The 13,446-nt window shown below is 43.8% G+C and overlaps 1 protein-coding gene across 2 annotated transcripts in view; it reads right to left on the minus strand.

Annotated features, from left to right (window-relative positions):
• shg (E-cadherin shotgun) overlaps window positions 1–11,496 on the minus strand; it is a 51,149-nt gene extending 39,653 nt beyond the window's left edge. For both annotated transcript variants that reach the window (XM_046632964.2, XM_046632963.2), the window contains exon 1: window positions 11,054–11,496. In XM_046632964.2, the coding sequence (XP_046488920.1) occupies window positions 11,054–11,222 (169 nt within the window). In that variant the 5' untranslated portion in view covers window positions 11,223–11,496. The remainder of the gene's footprint in view (window positions 1–11,053) is intronic.
• Window positions 11,497–13,446: the final 1,950 nt, after the last annotated feature.

Genomic DNA, 13,446 nt, shown 5'->3' on the forward strand with positions numbered 1-13,446 from the left:
GCTAGTTATAATTGACGCCACCTTGGTGCACATCCCATACAATATTCTCAATCCCCGAGTGATTCTCTCCAGAGGCTAATCAAGTTAGCTCGAAAATTTACAGTGGCTAGTTGTTGCCCGGCCTGGCCGCCGGTCGGCTACTTACGTTAATGACTTAGTAGTTAACTTAGCCACCCTTACACACACACACACACACACATGCATACAAGGGGTTCGTGTACCTCCGCGACACTCCGATTTCTCCCTAATACACTTAACCTAGCAAGTACAAGGTATGTTGTACAATATACATATGTAACCACACACGTATCGCATGTGTTAATGCATACGTGTATTCGTGTAAAAAGTCTCGTACACCGAAAGACACAAACGCGCACACGCACGCGTGAATGCGGGGGAGCGATATAGGAGAGTTTCGGAAACTGCCCTCCGACGACCATTACATCGAACATAAAGGTGACCGTTGGTTGTTGGTTGGTTCAAGTTGCCGCTCGGTGACTCGTTAGCGCGATATTATATCCCCCCGCAGAAAATTACTCGGGCCTTTCAAATTCTGCTTACGGAGGAGGGGTTGGTGGTGGAAAAAAATAAATAAAATAAAAGAAAATAAAAGAAAAAATTAAAAACAAAAAAACAAAAAATTAAAGAGAATTTTTCTACTTTTTTTCCTCTCTCTCTCTCTCTCTCTCTCTCTCTTCTTCGCTTCTCGCCCTCTCCTCGCGCAACGCCACATAAAGAATGTCAAAATACGACGACGCCGCAACGCGCAGCTGTACATACATACAATGTACAAATACGCGTACATATGTAACGTGTGTGTATAGGTATACTAGCGCTTAATTCGGGACGGGGGAAGGGGGAGGGATTCATCGAAACCTACACCTTTCGCTATACCTATAATACGTATATACCTTACTCGTATTATACGATACAACGATGTTTACCTCGATTTTTCGAGGCGGAAGGAAAAACCCGTACGAGTAAATTATTGGGGTGTTTGATTTTTCTTCGATAATTCGGAGGGTTTTCGGTTTTCATTCGTTTATTTTATTTTTTTTCCATTATTTCTTGTTTTTTCCCACTTATTCGTCCCTCACTTACTTTACTAACACCCGTTTGACACGAAAGGCTGGTGTTATACAGTTTCTCGTCGATTTTTACCCGTATCTCGCGTGAATGAATGTTGATCAAGAATCAAATATATATATATATATTTTTCTTTTAAAACAGTGAAAAAAAAAAAAAAACAAAACTCGTGTAGATGTGACGAGTTACCTCCGCTCTTTTTCACTTTTACGAAAAATATTATCTCAAGAATGACGAAAATTTGAATTACAATCGTGTAAAATTTTTTATAGTTCAACCAATTATACTATGTATAATACTTATAACTTTTCATTTCTGCGCGAAACTTTTTCAAGACGCTGCAATTACACTAAGTGTATCTAGTTTAAATTTTCATTACCAAATCGTTTGTCACAGCGAGTTTTGATAAATTAACCGTGCCTCGTTACGCGCGTTATAAATATTTTTATTTAAACTATGTCTGAATTAAAAATATTTTCTGACTATAACGTTCTCATCACTTTTTTTTTTTTCTTACACCAACACCTAATTAAAATTATTATACAATCGTAACGGGAAGTGTATAATAATTCTTCCGCTGATAAGTCGTTACACGCGAGTGTTACATAGATGCATACACACGTGTAACCGGTTGACAGGCAGCGCTATCTCAATTTTAACATTAAATTGTGTAATAATAAGTCATTTACGGTATTAACTCGAACAACTTCCCCAACCGTTAACAAGTAACATCGCGTATAATAAAATATTTCACGGAATGTAACCGCTTATAACCACAAACATTATGAAATGCAAAACGTACATGTGCATATAAATAATACGATGTTTTCAACCGTATTGCCCAAGAAACGAACGAGTATTAAAACTGAAATACGCAAACGAATGAATGAACGAATGAATGAATGATTGAACGACTAACGTGCGACAGATATAAATAATAATTGATTTAATTGCGGGTAAACGGTATATAATATACATATATACGTGTATGTAATTATATTATACGATATAAGACCAACGAAATGAATATACCTATATGCTTAAATATCGATTATCGAGTGAAAAAACAACGACTCTTCCGGTCGGTCGGTCATACGGCGGTGTTCGTAGTAAGAAAAGAATGCGTGACGTCACCACGCGTTAACGTCCCCCCATCCCCCCTTCCGTTCTTTCTAGCGTACGTTACGGAGAAGTGACTGATTGTGAGTCAGCGTCGTCAGCAGCAGCAGCAGCAACAGCAACAGCAACGCCGTCTTTCGTGAGGTTTTACCGAGAAATAAAGCTTTGCGTCACGTTGCACAACGCGATGACGGAGAGGATATGGGAACTCGCGCATCGAGAGGCTGATTAGTGAGTCTTGCGATGACGCATGCTGTAATACTGTTATCAGGAATCGTACGTATATACGTATAATACCTGTTATACGTGCGCGTGTGTGAAAAGAGAGAGAGAGAGAGAGACGCTATTGACGATGCAACGATAGATAGGTTGAATGAAGCCTTGTAATAAAACGAGCAAAGAAGACGGTCTTGCCTCGGTCCCCTTTATCGTTAAGGGTGGGGCTAAAAAATTAGAATTTTCGATCGACGGACCGATCGGAATATCGGATTTTCATTGACGCGATAATGTTAGTCGTAAAGATAAAAGATGTGGAAAATCCAAGTATATATAGAACATTGTGAATATGGAAAGTTGAATTACGGAATTATATTAAATATAGAAAGGTCAAAACACAGAATCGTATTATCGAGAATTCTGACGATTCTACAATTCTGCATTCTACGCTCCGACCTTTCTATTCCTTTCCTTCTCCACGCTTTTCTACTTTCAACACTTTTAAATTCTATATAAGATAAGTCTTCGTTTCTTTAATTATTCCATATTGTGGCTCTTCAATTTTTTGAACTTTTTATATATTTACCACCCACCGATCGCTGCGAGTCGTGTGCAACATGCCTCACCTTGGATCTCTCTCTCTCTCTCTCTCTCTCTCTCTACGCTCGAGAGTACACAAGGTACGTAAGGTATTATATAGATGCATTTGTAGATTATAGCTCAGGTCCCTCCTTGTCAGCTCTTTGCTTGCTATATGGGTTTGCCTAGGTCTAGTCTAGGCTAGTGCTAATGGTAGTGGTGGTAGGTAGCACACGTAGCCGAGTGACCAGCCACGCCCACTCTAATTACACGAATCGGCTAGCCAACGCTGCTGGCTATATAGATGGAATACCAAGGTGTGTACACACATGCGACACAGCTATACGTGAAACAAATGTCAATGGATATTATTACGACCCCCGTTGGGTACAACAATTTGTTGCACGCCGCAGGATTCACAAGCAGCAACAATTTACATTGAGGTTCCAAGTTAGCGCAACGTTACTTCGACGATGCATGTCTAACGATAATCGTTATATTTCCCAACCTTAGGATTGTCTGAAATTCAGGTAGTAAATCACATGACATGTTCGTAATTTTGAAAAGCCAACTTGAACTTTGTGAATTTGTGACGATACGTCGTGTTGCCTTTTCTGTTTTTATTTATTTTTTTTTTTTTTTCCTTTCTTTTTTTAACGATAATTTTGGGATCTCTGAATTACGTTACATATTTATATTACGTCACGAAAAAACGACGTATATCCGCATGTTTTAAAAACTTGATACCGTACTCGGGCTGCATCCGGTTTTGATAACGCATAATCCTCGAGATTAAATTTAGTGAGGACTTTTCGTTAACGACAGGGTCGTATTATTATACCTTGAACATTTCAATGCGTGATACAGGAGATTGAACTTACCACAGTGGTCAGTGCGATAAAAACCTAACGTTTCAAATCAATGATCTCAACTATCAAGAGAATGTTCACGGAATGACAAACGAAATAAAGTAATCGGTACAATACCGTCAACTAATACTTTATACATCAACTGCTGGAAAATATGCACAGCATAAACTTCTGTATCGAATAATGCGTACGATATATTTCTTCGAAATGATCACACAACCGCCATGCAATAAGTTACAGAACGGTATCTAAAGTATTGTACACATACGATAGTGGATCAGAGAAGTGCACCATACAATATGTAATTAGAACCGAGCGATATGTATTTTCCTACGGAGAGTTTATCGACGGAAGCGAGAACCCTCTACTTCTGCCACGGCATTAATATAATCGCGCGGTAATTACTTTTTCTTTTACTTCTTCTTATTCCCCTCCGCAATGTACAAACATCGAGACAAACATCGTATTATCAGTCTGCACGTCGTGAAACGATTTCTTATACTTCGTCTCTTTCACCTTCACATTCTTCCTACAGTTTCACATCTCGATGACTGTTTTTTTAAAATAACATTCTCTTCGTATTAAAATTTATTTATTTATGTGTAAAAAATTTGAAATTGTTATATAAATTTTACTGTTGTAAAAAAAAAAATAAAAATCAAAAAAAAAAAAGATTATTAAAAGAAAAGTCATCGAGAGTTGTGAGACAAACGAATCGGGCGTCTCTGAGACGAGATGCGGGACTGAAAAACACGGTCAGGGTTAGGCGGACGGAAGGTATGTACCTTACACCTACATACGTACACACGATGAGAATGAGAATGAGGATGAAGCTAACTCTGGTCCGTCGCATCACGTTGTGAAACGTGAGCGTATGCGAAGGCTTGTTACGTACGTACCGGGTGGCCTGCACACACTGATAACTTTGTATAAAAAAACGAAAAAGCAGCATCATCGTCCATTAGCAGAGTACCATACCAGCCCTGCAGGCTGCACTAGCTACCAATAAATTACCACCACACCGCGCGTAACGTGTAAAGTATACGTAGGCACGCGTGTGTCAGGGTCCGAGGAAAAAGAATCACCTTGTATATACACGCTGCGGCTGTACAAAAATAACGTCAAGAAGTATACGGGGTCCGATATCCTGTGCACTCTAGCTGACTGCAGCCACTTATGCGTATGCGTGCACGTGTGTTTAAGACGGTGGCGTCGTCGTTGTGACGAGATAAAACGACGACGAAACTGAGAAACGATCCAGTTGCCGGAAGGAAGAAAATGTACCTACATCGTCCGTATGTGCGTTGACTTTTTTTTTATCTATTTTTCAATGTACATCAAGTCACATCTACTTTCGTACATTTATTTTCTCGGTTATTTAATTTTTTTTTTTGTTTTCTCATCATTCAAACCACACGTTTTGTATTGTAATAATAAATAACAAAAATATGCGGCGTGTTGTGTGCCATTTTATCAAAAATCATCAAAAATATTCATGAGGATCTACGTGAAAATTTGATAAAAAATTATTTTTCCGTATCTCTCACATATACGTATAGCTTAGCTGCTAATTCCGTCTCGAATGTTGTTCGATCAGATCCCGTCCCATGGTTGTTGATCAACAAATATGTACCTCAACATATAATTCTGTGTAGTATATACGTCCACATACCACACACATTACATACGGTCTCTACGTACATACGTATACATATAGCGTGATATACCTACACCTATACCTCGTAGGTTCACACACGGTTTCCTCAAGCTTGATGGAGTTAGGTGGTAAGGTATCGCCGGGCTAGTAATTCCCTATCGGCGTAACACGGTGTGTAAGGTTATACCCGACATCGTTTCCGCGTGTTCGAGCCAACACAATTCCAAAACGGTGTGTGATTGGAATAAGCTGACATATTCTACTCGGTCCTATCGTCGTCGGCGATGTTGCCGAGAGCACCACCACCACCAACACCAACGAGCCAACGGTGGTTGCGGAAGTCGTGGAGACCCGCATTCGCAACGTCCCGCACAACCGCTCCTACTTCTTCTTCTAGCCCCTGCGCAAAATATGCGACCAATAGACGTGCGAGGAAACCGAGGCGAGGCTAACCGAGTCAGCCTTCCTACCTCCGCGTAATCTCCACAAAATTCTTCCCTTTGACACAATGCCAGAGGTCCTGTCCCAGTCCCTCTCTCTCTCTTTCCGTCGTTCTTAAGGGATGCTAATCCCGGAACATCCAATAAACGCTTCGGTCTCTTTCGCTTTCTTTCCCCTTTTCTCTGCACGGAAAGCGACCCGAGCACCAAAAGCAAGGTTGCCTTGTCCTCGGTATTATTCAAGGCTCATGAGTAATGCAGTTGTTTCAGTTTCTTTGAAGAGTTTATCACAGACAGATACTGCACGGAGAATAATTGAAACTGCAAACCGTGGATCGACCTCGTTGCATCATTTGCAACTACATGAATATCGTACAAAGGATCAACCAATTACGTGCTAATCGTAAGAAGGACAACAGATCCATTCTACTCAAGATGCAGAGTTTTTTTTACTGATTTTTGTTTAATTCTAATATTAGTATTACCTCGATACGATGCACTTAAAAACATAACGTTAAAAAGAAAAATTCACATTTCCCAGAACAATTGCTGTACATCGATACTGCGGAACGAATCTCCGTACTTTCCCCAACCCGCAATTCTACACTCTCGCAGCGTGTGAAACCGATTCCCTGAATTGATCGTTGCCGCTGCTGCTTCTACGTGATTTACCGTTACAGAGTAGAGTACAATTTTTATTTATAGATAACAAACCTGCACAATAACATACAGGTATATATTTAATACTAAGCTGCAACAAATCATTTCATTTCTTCTGTAGGTATAATTTCTGGCTTAAAGAAATAAAAATTTCTAAGAACCTTACAAATACACATTCATCTAACATTATAAATGTGTCGTCTCAAGTACCACTTTTCCCCAGGCTTATCCTCCTACTTTCAAAGAAGTTCTGTGGATGCCGTACACAATGGATGCATTATCGGATATTATGGCAACGGCTTGCGTTTATTGCCGCAAAATAATATACAGGCGAATAAAATTTTGCAACAGTTGTAAGTGTTCGTGTGTGTGTATCACCCTCGTCAACGAACAAGAAACCTGGCCACGTGATAACGCAAGATAACGAACGAAGATACGCACATGTGGATGAACACATATTACATACGTATACATATATAGACACAGGTGCGTGTGCACCGTATAGGTTGATGCACGCAAATACCTAAACGAGCAGCCAGCTGTGTGCGTAACTAGGTTTTCATACCTACGTGAGAGTCGTGCGGTCGAGTAATTCTGAATGGGATATAATGATGAAGCAAACGACACTTCGCCACGCCAGAAAGCGATAAGGGAAAATCTTCCCACCGCACTCTGTGCGCTGCAAACGGTCTCTTCTACCTCGTACTAGACTGTACACACCGCAAAATATCCTGCACGAGAACTCTGAGGATTATAGACCAAAGGCCACCAAGAGAACGGAGACGAGCCAACCAACAACTTCGACGCTACGCTTCCGAATCGCACCCAAGAGGAAGAAGAAGTAGAAGTAGAAGTAGAAGTAAAACGTTGCTACGAGCGATTGTTGCGAAGCTTGGGAAAAAATAGTACGCGGGTTGGAGGGAGGCGGAGTGTGAGGAAGGAAAATGGCCACCTGCGTTAAAGCATTCGTAGGATTCGTAATGAGCCCCGGATCTACGTAGTGCCACTCGTTTCACGTGAAAAACGTACAGACTCGTGAGTACCGTAGTAGAATTTACTACATTCTATGCTGTCCTCTTTCAACAGCAGCTGCAGCGAAAATTCATGCAGGGACAAACCAGGGCTGGCTGGCTGTCTGCAGGATCGCGCAACAACACATTTTGTACGTCGACTTCCGTCCGATGCATTCTTTCAAATCGAATGCACACCGCAGCGAATGTCGATTTCGTATTCTCCGCAACGCGTATCGGTGAAAAAACCGTTGCCAGTTTTCCTATTTGACCATCGTCGAATCGAACGGAGTTGTAAGGTAATAAACAAAGAAACGATTATAACGACGAAGCGTACTCGCGAGGTTTGCTGGGCATGGCCCTGAAATTCTTACGATTAGCGGTATTGTCGTGCATAGGTACGACAAAGACGCGTTTATGGTAGGTAGGCATAGTCGGATGTATGGATGGATGGCGGTGTGTAGGGGTGGGCAGGAAATTTGACCGGGTCTTTTATTTAAGAGGAGTGTAAGGACCAAGGCCCGGTCGAGCGGTCCCTCTCCGCCACTCGTGGTTCTCTCGAGAGATCCAAACACTCGAATAGAGCAAAGCAAAGCAAAGCAAGGCGAGCCAAGCTGCTAGTAGAAAGAGAGAGTAGGAAAAGAGAATAAAAAAGAATGTCGGAGAAGGAGGAGGAGAAAAAGAGAGGAGAACAAAACTGAGAAACGGAACGGCGCTCTCGCTGAGCGGACTGTAGGAATGGTGGACGGATGGCGGTGGTACGGAGTGTTGTGGTACGTATACCTCGAACGACTCGAACGGCCGGCTTAACAGTAACGCGAAGAGCGACTACCTGCTGAAAATGTACGTTGAAAACCTGATTTAAACTTCGCTCTAAGCTAGTTTTATCGTTAGAAGCCGACTACTGGCACGCCGAGAAGGAAAATTTGCCACTCCGAGTTATCAGCCTCTCGTCTTCGATGTTGGCTGTTGTTAATAATTTAAAGGGTGGTTAAAATATCGCCTCCTCGTGTGCCATGGAAGAGAGGAATCGTCGCGTTACTGCACACGTTGCACTTCGTTGCGAAACCTGCGGACGACAAGATTCGTTGCACTGACCACAGACCAAGAAACATCGTAACGATTGTCCGGAAATTTATCAGTGTTTACAGTACCCGCTGCATGCACACAATACAGACTAATTGTAAATAAAGAAAAGACTGTCCAAACACCTTAGAAAAATGTAAACCTATCGCTGTTTCTCTGAGATTAAAACGCGTGATCCATAATGATCAATTCTGAGGATACATATTCGTGAAACTAACTATTGTATAAAGATGGTAGATAGCCACAAAAATCGTTGACCATTCCACGCGGCGTTATGTATATTGTATTACAACGTGTATATATGTATCGCTTATCGCGCGATCAGAGGAGAAACGGATAAATGCAATGCGATAACGATAATAGTAGATTTGAATCGATTCCGAGTAAAACGAATTTCCGGGACCTTGAACGGATTACTCGATACATCATCGCCGTCGCCCTGGAATAAATTAATCAAAACGACGATGATTGTACGCTCTGTTAAGTATGCGTAATCCGTTAATGTAATTCGTGAAGCCCGACACTGAGTTGTGATTCCTCTGTGCCCGTTTCTTGATTCTGATTCTCTCATTCTCTCTCTCTACCACCGTTTGACTCAACGATGATTGCGTCAATTGGCCGACTTGGAGAGCGCCGTTAGCGATGCATCAGCCCAAAGAATAATAATACACGGGACGATAAACAATGTACTTCGGAATGCCAACGAATCAGAGAATTAAGGGCTGCACGGAAAAACCACGCAGCTGTTCTCTCCCGAGTATAAAGAGTGGGTATATTCTCTTTCTGTCTCTTTCTCTCGCATTGGGGCCCCGTTTACAGCATTAACCTTAAATAAGTATGTAAGCGCATGCGGCAGACACGACGTTCGTATACCTATGCCTGTAACCGTAACGAACAAGGAGAGTCTAATTCCGTAAGCAAACATTCCGTAAGAGAGACAGACCAAAGGTATCGGTTTATTATTTCCATCTCTCGCCGCGAGAAAGGTTATGGAAAGTGGTGGTGGAATATTACGAGAGACACGATTGTTCCTTGGTCACGTGAAAGGCCCAACGCACATTCGTGATGCGGCGTGCCAGACCGTGGATACTCTGCATTACACGCACGGCGGAGTAAAAATGGTCGACGTCCGTCGGATTAGTCACGGTGAACCGTTGGTTCCCGAGAAAAAGATAAATCCGAGTTTAAAAAGGTGAAACGAACGGCGCGGGTGACGCGGCTGGTTTCACAACTCGGGACCCGAACGAGCGAAGAACGGGCCCCGATCCGGCCCTGAGCCGAGATATAGCGCACCTACAACGGTCGGACGGCGACCTCAACTCTCTTCTTTGTCCCAGCTCCGGGTCTCTCGGGGTTTACCTTATTGTCTCGATTTATTTCCAGAGGAGCGGCGAGCGTGCCCCGAAAATTGAAAATATCATCTCGGGCTGGAATCGTCGTTTCGAAGGCGAGAAAATATGACTAACGAAAATAAACGGTTACTTGGATACGAACGCCCGACGTGAGAAAATGCCGAGCTAATTACTCCCGGATTCATTCGCAACGCGAAGAAAGGAGGATGTTTCGAACACCGTCGGGCCTAAGCCCTCCCCCCCCCCCCCCTTCTCTGCCGTGGTTCGAGTCGTTATGCTAATTAATTAATCCACCAGCTTTCGACGCTGTAACCACTTTTCGAACGTGTTTTGTCGTTAGCGTAACATCTCGGCAAATCGAACCGCTCGTATCGCGGTGAGATACGACGACTATCGCAACCGTTAACTGTTCCCAAGATTTGAAAAAGGAACGACGCGAAGTACGCCGCGTCGGTGGGTGGGGTACCTGCTCGCACCTTTGTTGCAACGAAGAAAAAGAATAAGAAGAACGCGCTGCGGTCCCTCGCGACGTTCTTACGACAAGAATTCAAATTCCCATTAACTCCTGTAACGTTCGTAACGATAATTGTTATCACCACAGAGTTACCGCGTGTATTCCTCTATTCTCTTTATTCCCTAACACTTTTTCACGGCGTTCAAAAGCCGGCCCTCGTCCATCTCCCCACCGTCGCCGTTGCTTCGTCAAAGCGGTTTCAACGACTCGGCTTCTCGCATCAACATGTTTCCCACGTTAAAAACAAGCGGTCGCAACGTCGTCGTCGTTCTAATCAACGATTGAAATAAATCAATTCCACTGAATTCCTCGAGGCGAACGACGACGACGACGCCGTCTCTCGGCACAAAGCCGTGGGCCTTAGGCCCAGATCCACACGCCTCGACGCTCCGACGCAACACACACACACGCACACGCACACACGCGTACACACGGAGAAGGACCCCGAGTGTACGGTTCACTCACCTAGCGTTCCGCGCAGGAGTAACACTAACAATACGAGCACGAGGGGCCTCGCCCGTCGGGCAACAGCCGTCCCATCGTAGGCCGGTGTCCTCCTGGGCCTTGTCGCCTCTCGCATTTCGCCGCCGTCGTAGCAGTCCCGTCGCACAGTAGTCACGCACCGCGTAAGCATCGTCTCACCGCACACGATTCACTACTCCAGGTATTCTCTTCCCGAATCCCTGTAACCCTCCTCGCACTATTCCTCGCCTTTATATTTCACCTTTGTACAACGTCGATCAAATTCAAGTCGCCGCCGATTACGACGATGCCGTACGGCCGCCGGCTCCCATCCTGGACACGAGGAGATTATTCACACAAGCACTTTATGACGCCGATCAATCCGAGCTTCGTTAAATCGCCTCCCGCTCGCCCTATCGCCAAGACTCGAGTCGCAAGCCCAACTGACTGACTGACTGACTCGCCTGCTCCTCTACCGCCACTTCCTCGCTCCACGGACACCGCGTCTCTCGACCTCACTCCTCACCCCCCCCCTCCCTTGCCGCCCGCCAACACGGCACACCGCGCGACAACTACTTGTTGAGTTTCCCAGGGGCGGAAATAGCCGGCGTCGGGCCCCCTTCCTTCCGCAATTTTCGCGTTCGCGCGAAGCCGAGTGCGTTTTTCTTTGGAGCGTGGAAATTATTATGTCGTCGTTGAACAGCGGCGGCAGTGGGTAGTTAATTAGGTTAAATTAGGTTAACTTTTCCGTGTTCGAGTAACGTCGGACTATCGGCCCCCGACCTTGGGAGAGGATTCCGAAAGGCGATGATAAGAATTTTAATTGTGAAATTGTTTGCTTTTTGTTCTGCTGTACTCTGTACGCACGTGTGGCGGATTGAACTGTGACGTGAATTGCCTCTGCTTCGTGCACGCGTAGTGAATCGTGTTCGTTGCATCCGTGATAGGCCATCCTGAAGCTTTTAACGGCGAAGACGTTGCTTGCAACGGCAGCTTTGTGTTATCGCTCTCTCGCATTCTTTGGAGACGGTTCCGGAACTCGGAGTAACACATAGTCGAGATACATATTTCGAATAATTATTCGAAGGGGCTTCCTACGCCGACCTTGAAATCGAGTAATTCTTGGTAAAAAGTATCGTGAGTCACGCGGAAACCTGAGTAGAAGTCTTTAATTCTAGGACCGCGTGGTGGAATAATTCTCCCAATGACGCATCCGGTGAAAGCAGTCTCGATTCAATTTCGCGTGTCGTCTTCGAAACGGATGTTATGATATTACGGATGTTTGAAGAACAAAACGAAGAAAGAGAGTTTTATCATTTTGAAAATTCTTATATAACTCTGTCGCTCACTCTCCGCTGCTGTAGAAAATGATCAAAGGACTGGTCCGAAATTGCAATAAGACGGGTTTAATTGCTTGCAGAGTTACTCCCACGAGTTCGTTTCTTCCTAGTCTTTGAAAAGTTTGCCAGGAAACTCGATGTTATTATGTATCTGTAAAACGATGGAAGTAATCTTCCGGCTGTGCAGGTTCTTCGCCCACACTTGAGCCTTGTATTAAACTTGAAGAGAGGAAGGTAATCGTAAATAAATGACAAGTTACACGTACTGTGTACCTATTATATGTGTATACCGTCGCACGATGAGTTGATGGCAAAGTTCATTCGCGAGAACTTGTGACGGTAAGAATGGCTCGACATACGTTTGAATGATTCGATAATAATACAGAGATAAGGAAAGAGCGAGAATTATCGAGATTCAATATCAACTTGACAACCTTGTATTTACCGCGATTGAACACGTTTCGCAAACAATGACGTTATCTGGTGTGGGTCAACATAAACGTTAATTGTACACTCACGCATTTGCCTCAAGCTCTGTGCTTTTGCGGGGCAACCGTTTGGACAACGTTAATTATAAATCCGCTTCTCACCTGCGGAACGACTTACGTGAAACACAGGCCTGAAGTGAGGATGTGTCATGACCGGAAGCTACCTCTCGGATAATGGGAACGGTAAATTGTAAATGTACTCTAATTATCGACGAATGACAAGTGATTGCGCGTACGAACACTCGAGACTGCTGTGAGAAGCCGAAAATTCAGTTCATTCGCCTCGTGTATCAAGCACTTGTATCAATGAGCCGTACTCTCGATTGCAAGTAGCGAACGTGTAATACGTGAATCAGATTCGGACGTACGCAATTAGCTTTTCTTGCCTTGTTCTCGGTTACTGAAAGCGTGTAGGTATACGACTGCAGTGACGACGGTAAATGGGGTGTCATTCGTGAGTGTAGGTACACATACGGATGTACGTGAGTACATTTTGTGTACAGTGTACGTACAATAAAGAAAAATGTATGGGCCCTGGGCGATAAGTCCATCTCTCTGATTATTCGGA

Source organism: Neodiprion pinetum, chromosome 6, assembly GCF_021155775.2.
Source record: "Neodiprion pinetum isolate iyNeoPine1 chromosome 6, iyNeoPine1.2, whole genome shotgun sequence".
NCBI classification, from domain to species: domain Eukaryota; kingdom Metazoa; phylum Arthropoda; class Insecta; order Hymenoptera; family Diprionidae; genus Neodiprion; species Neodiprion pinetum.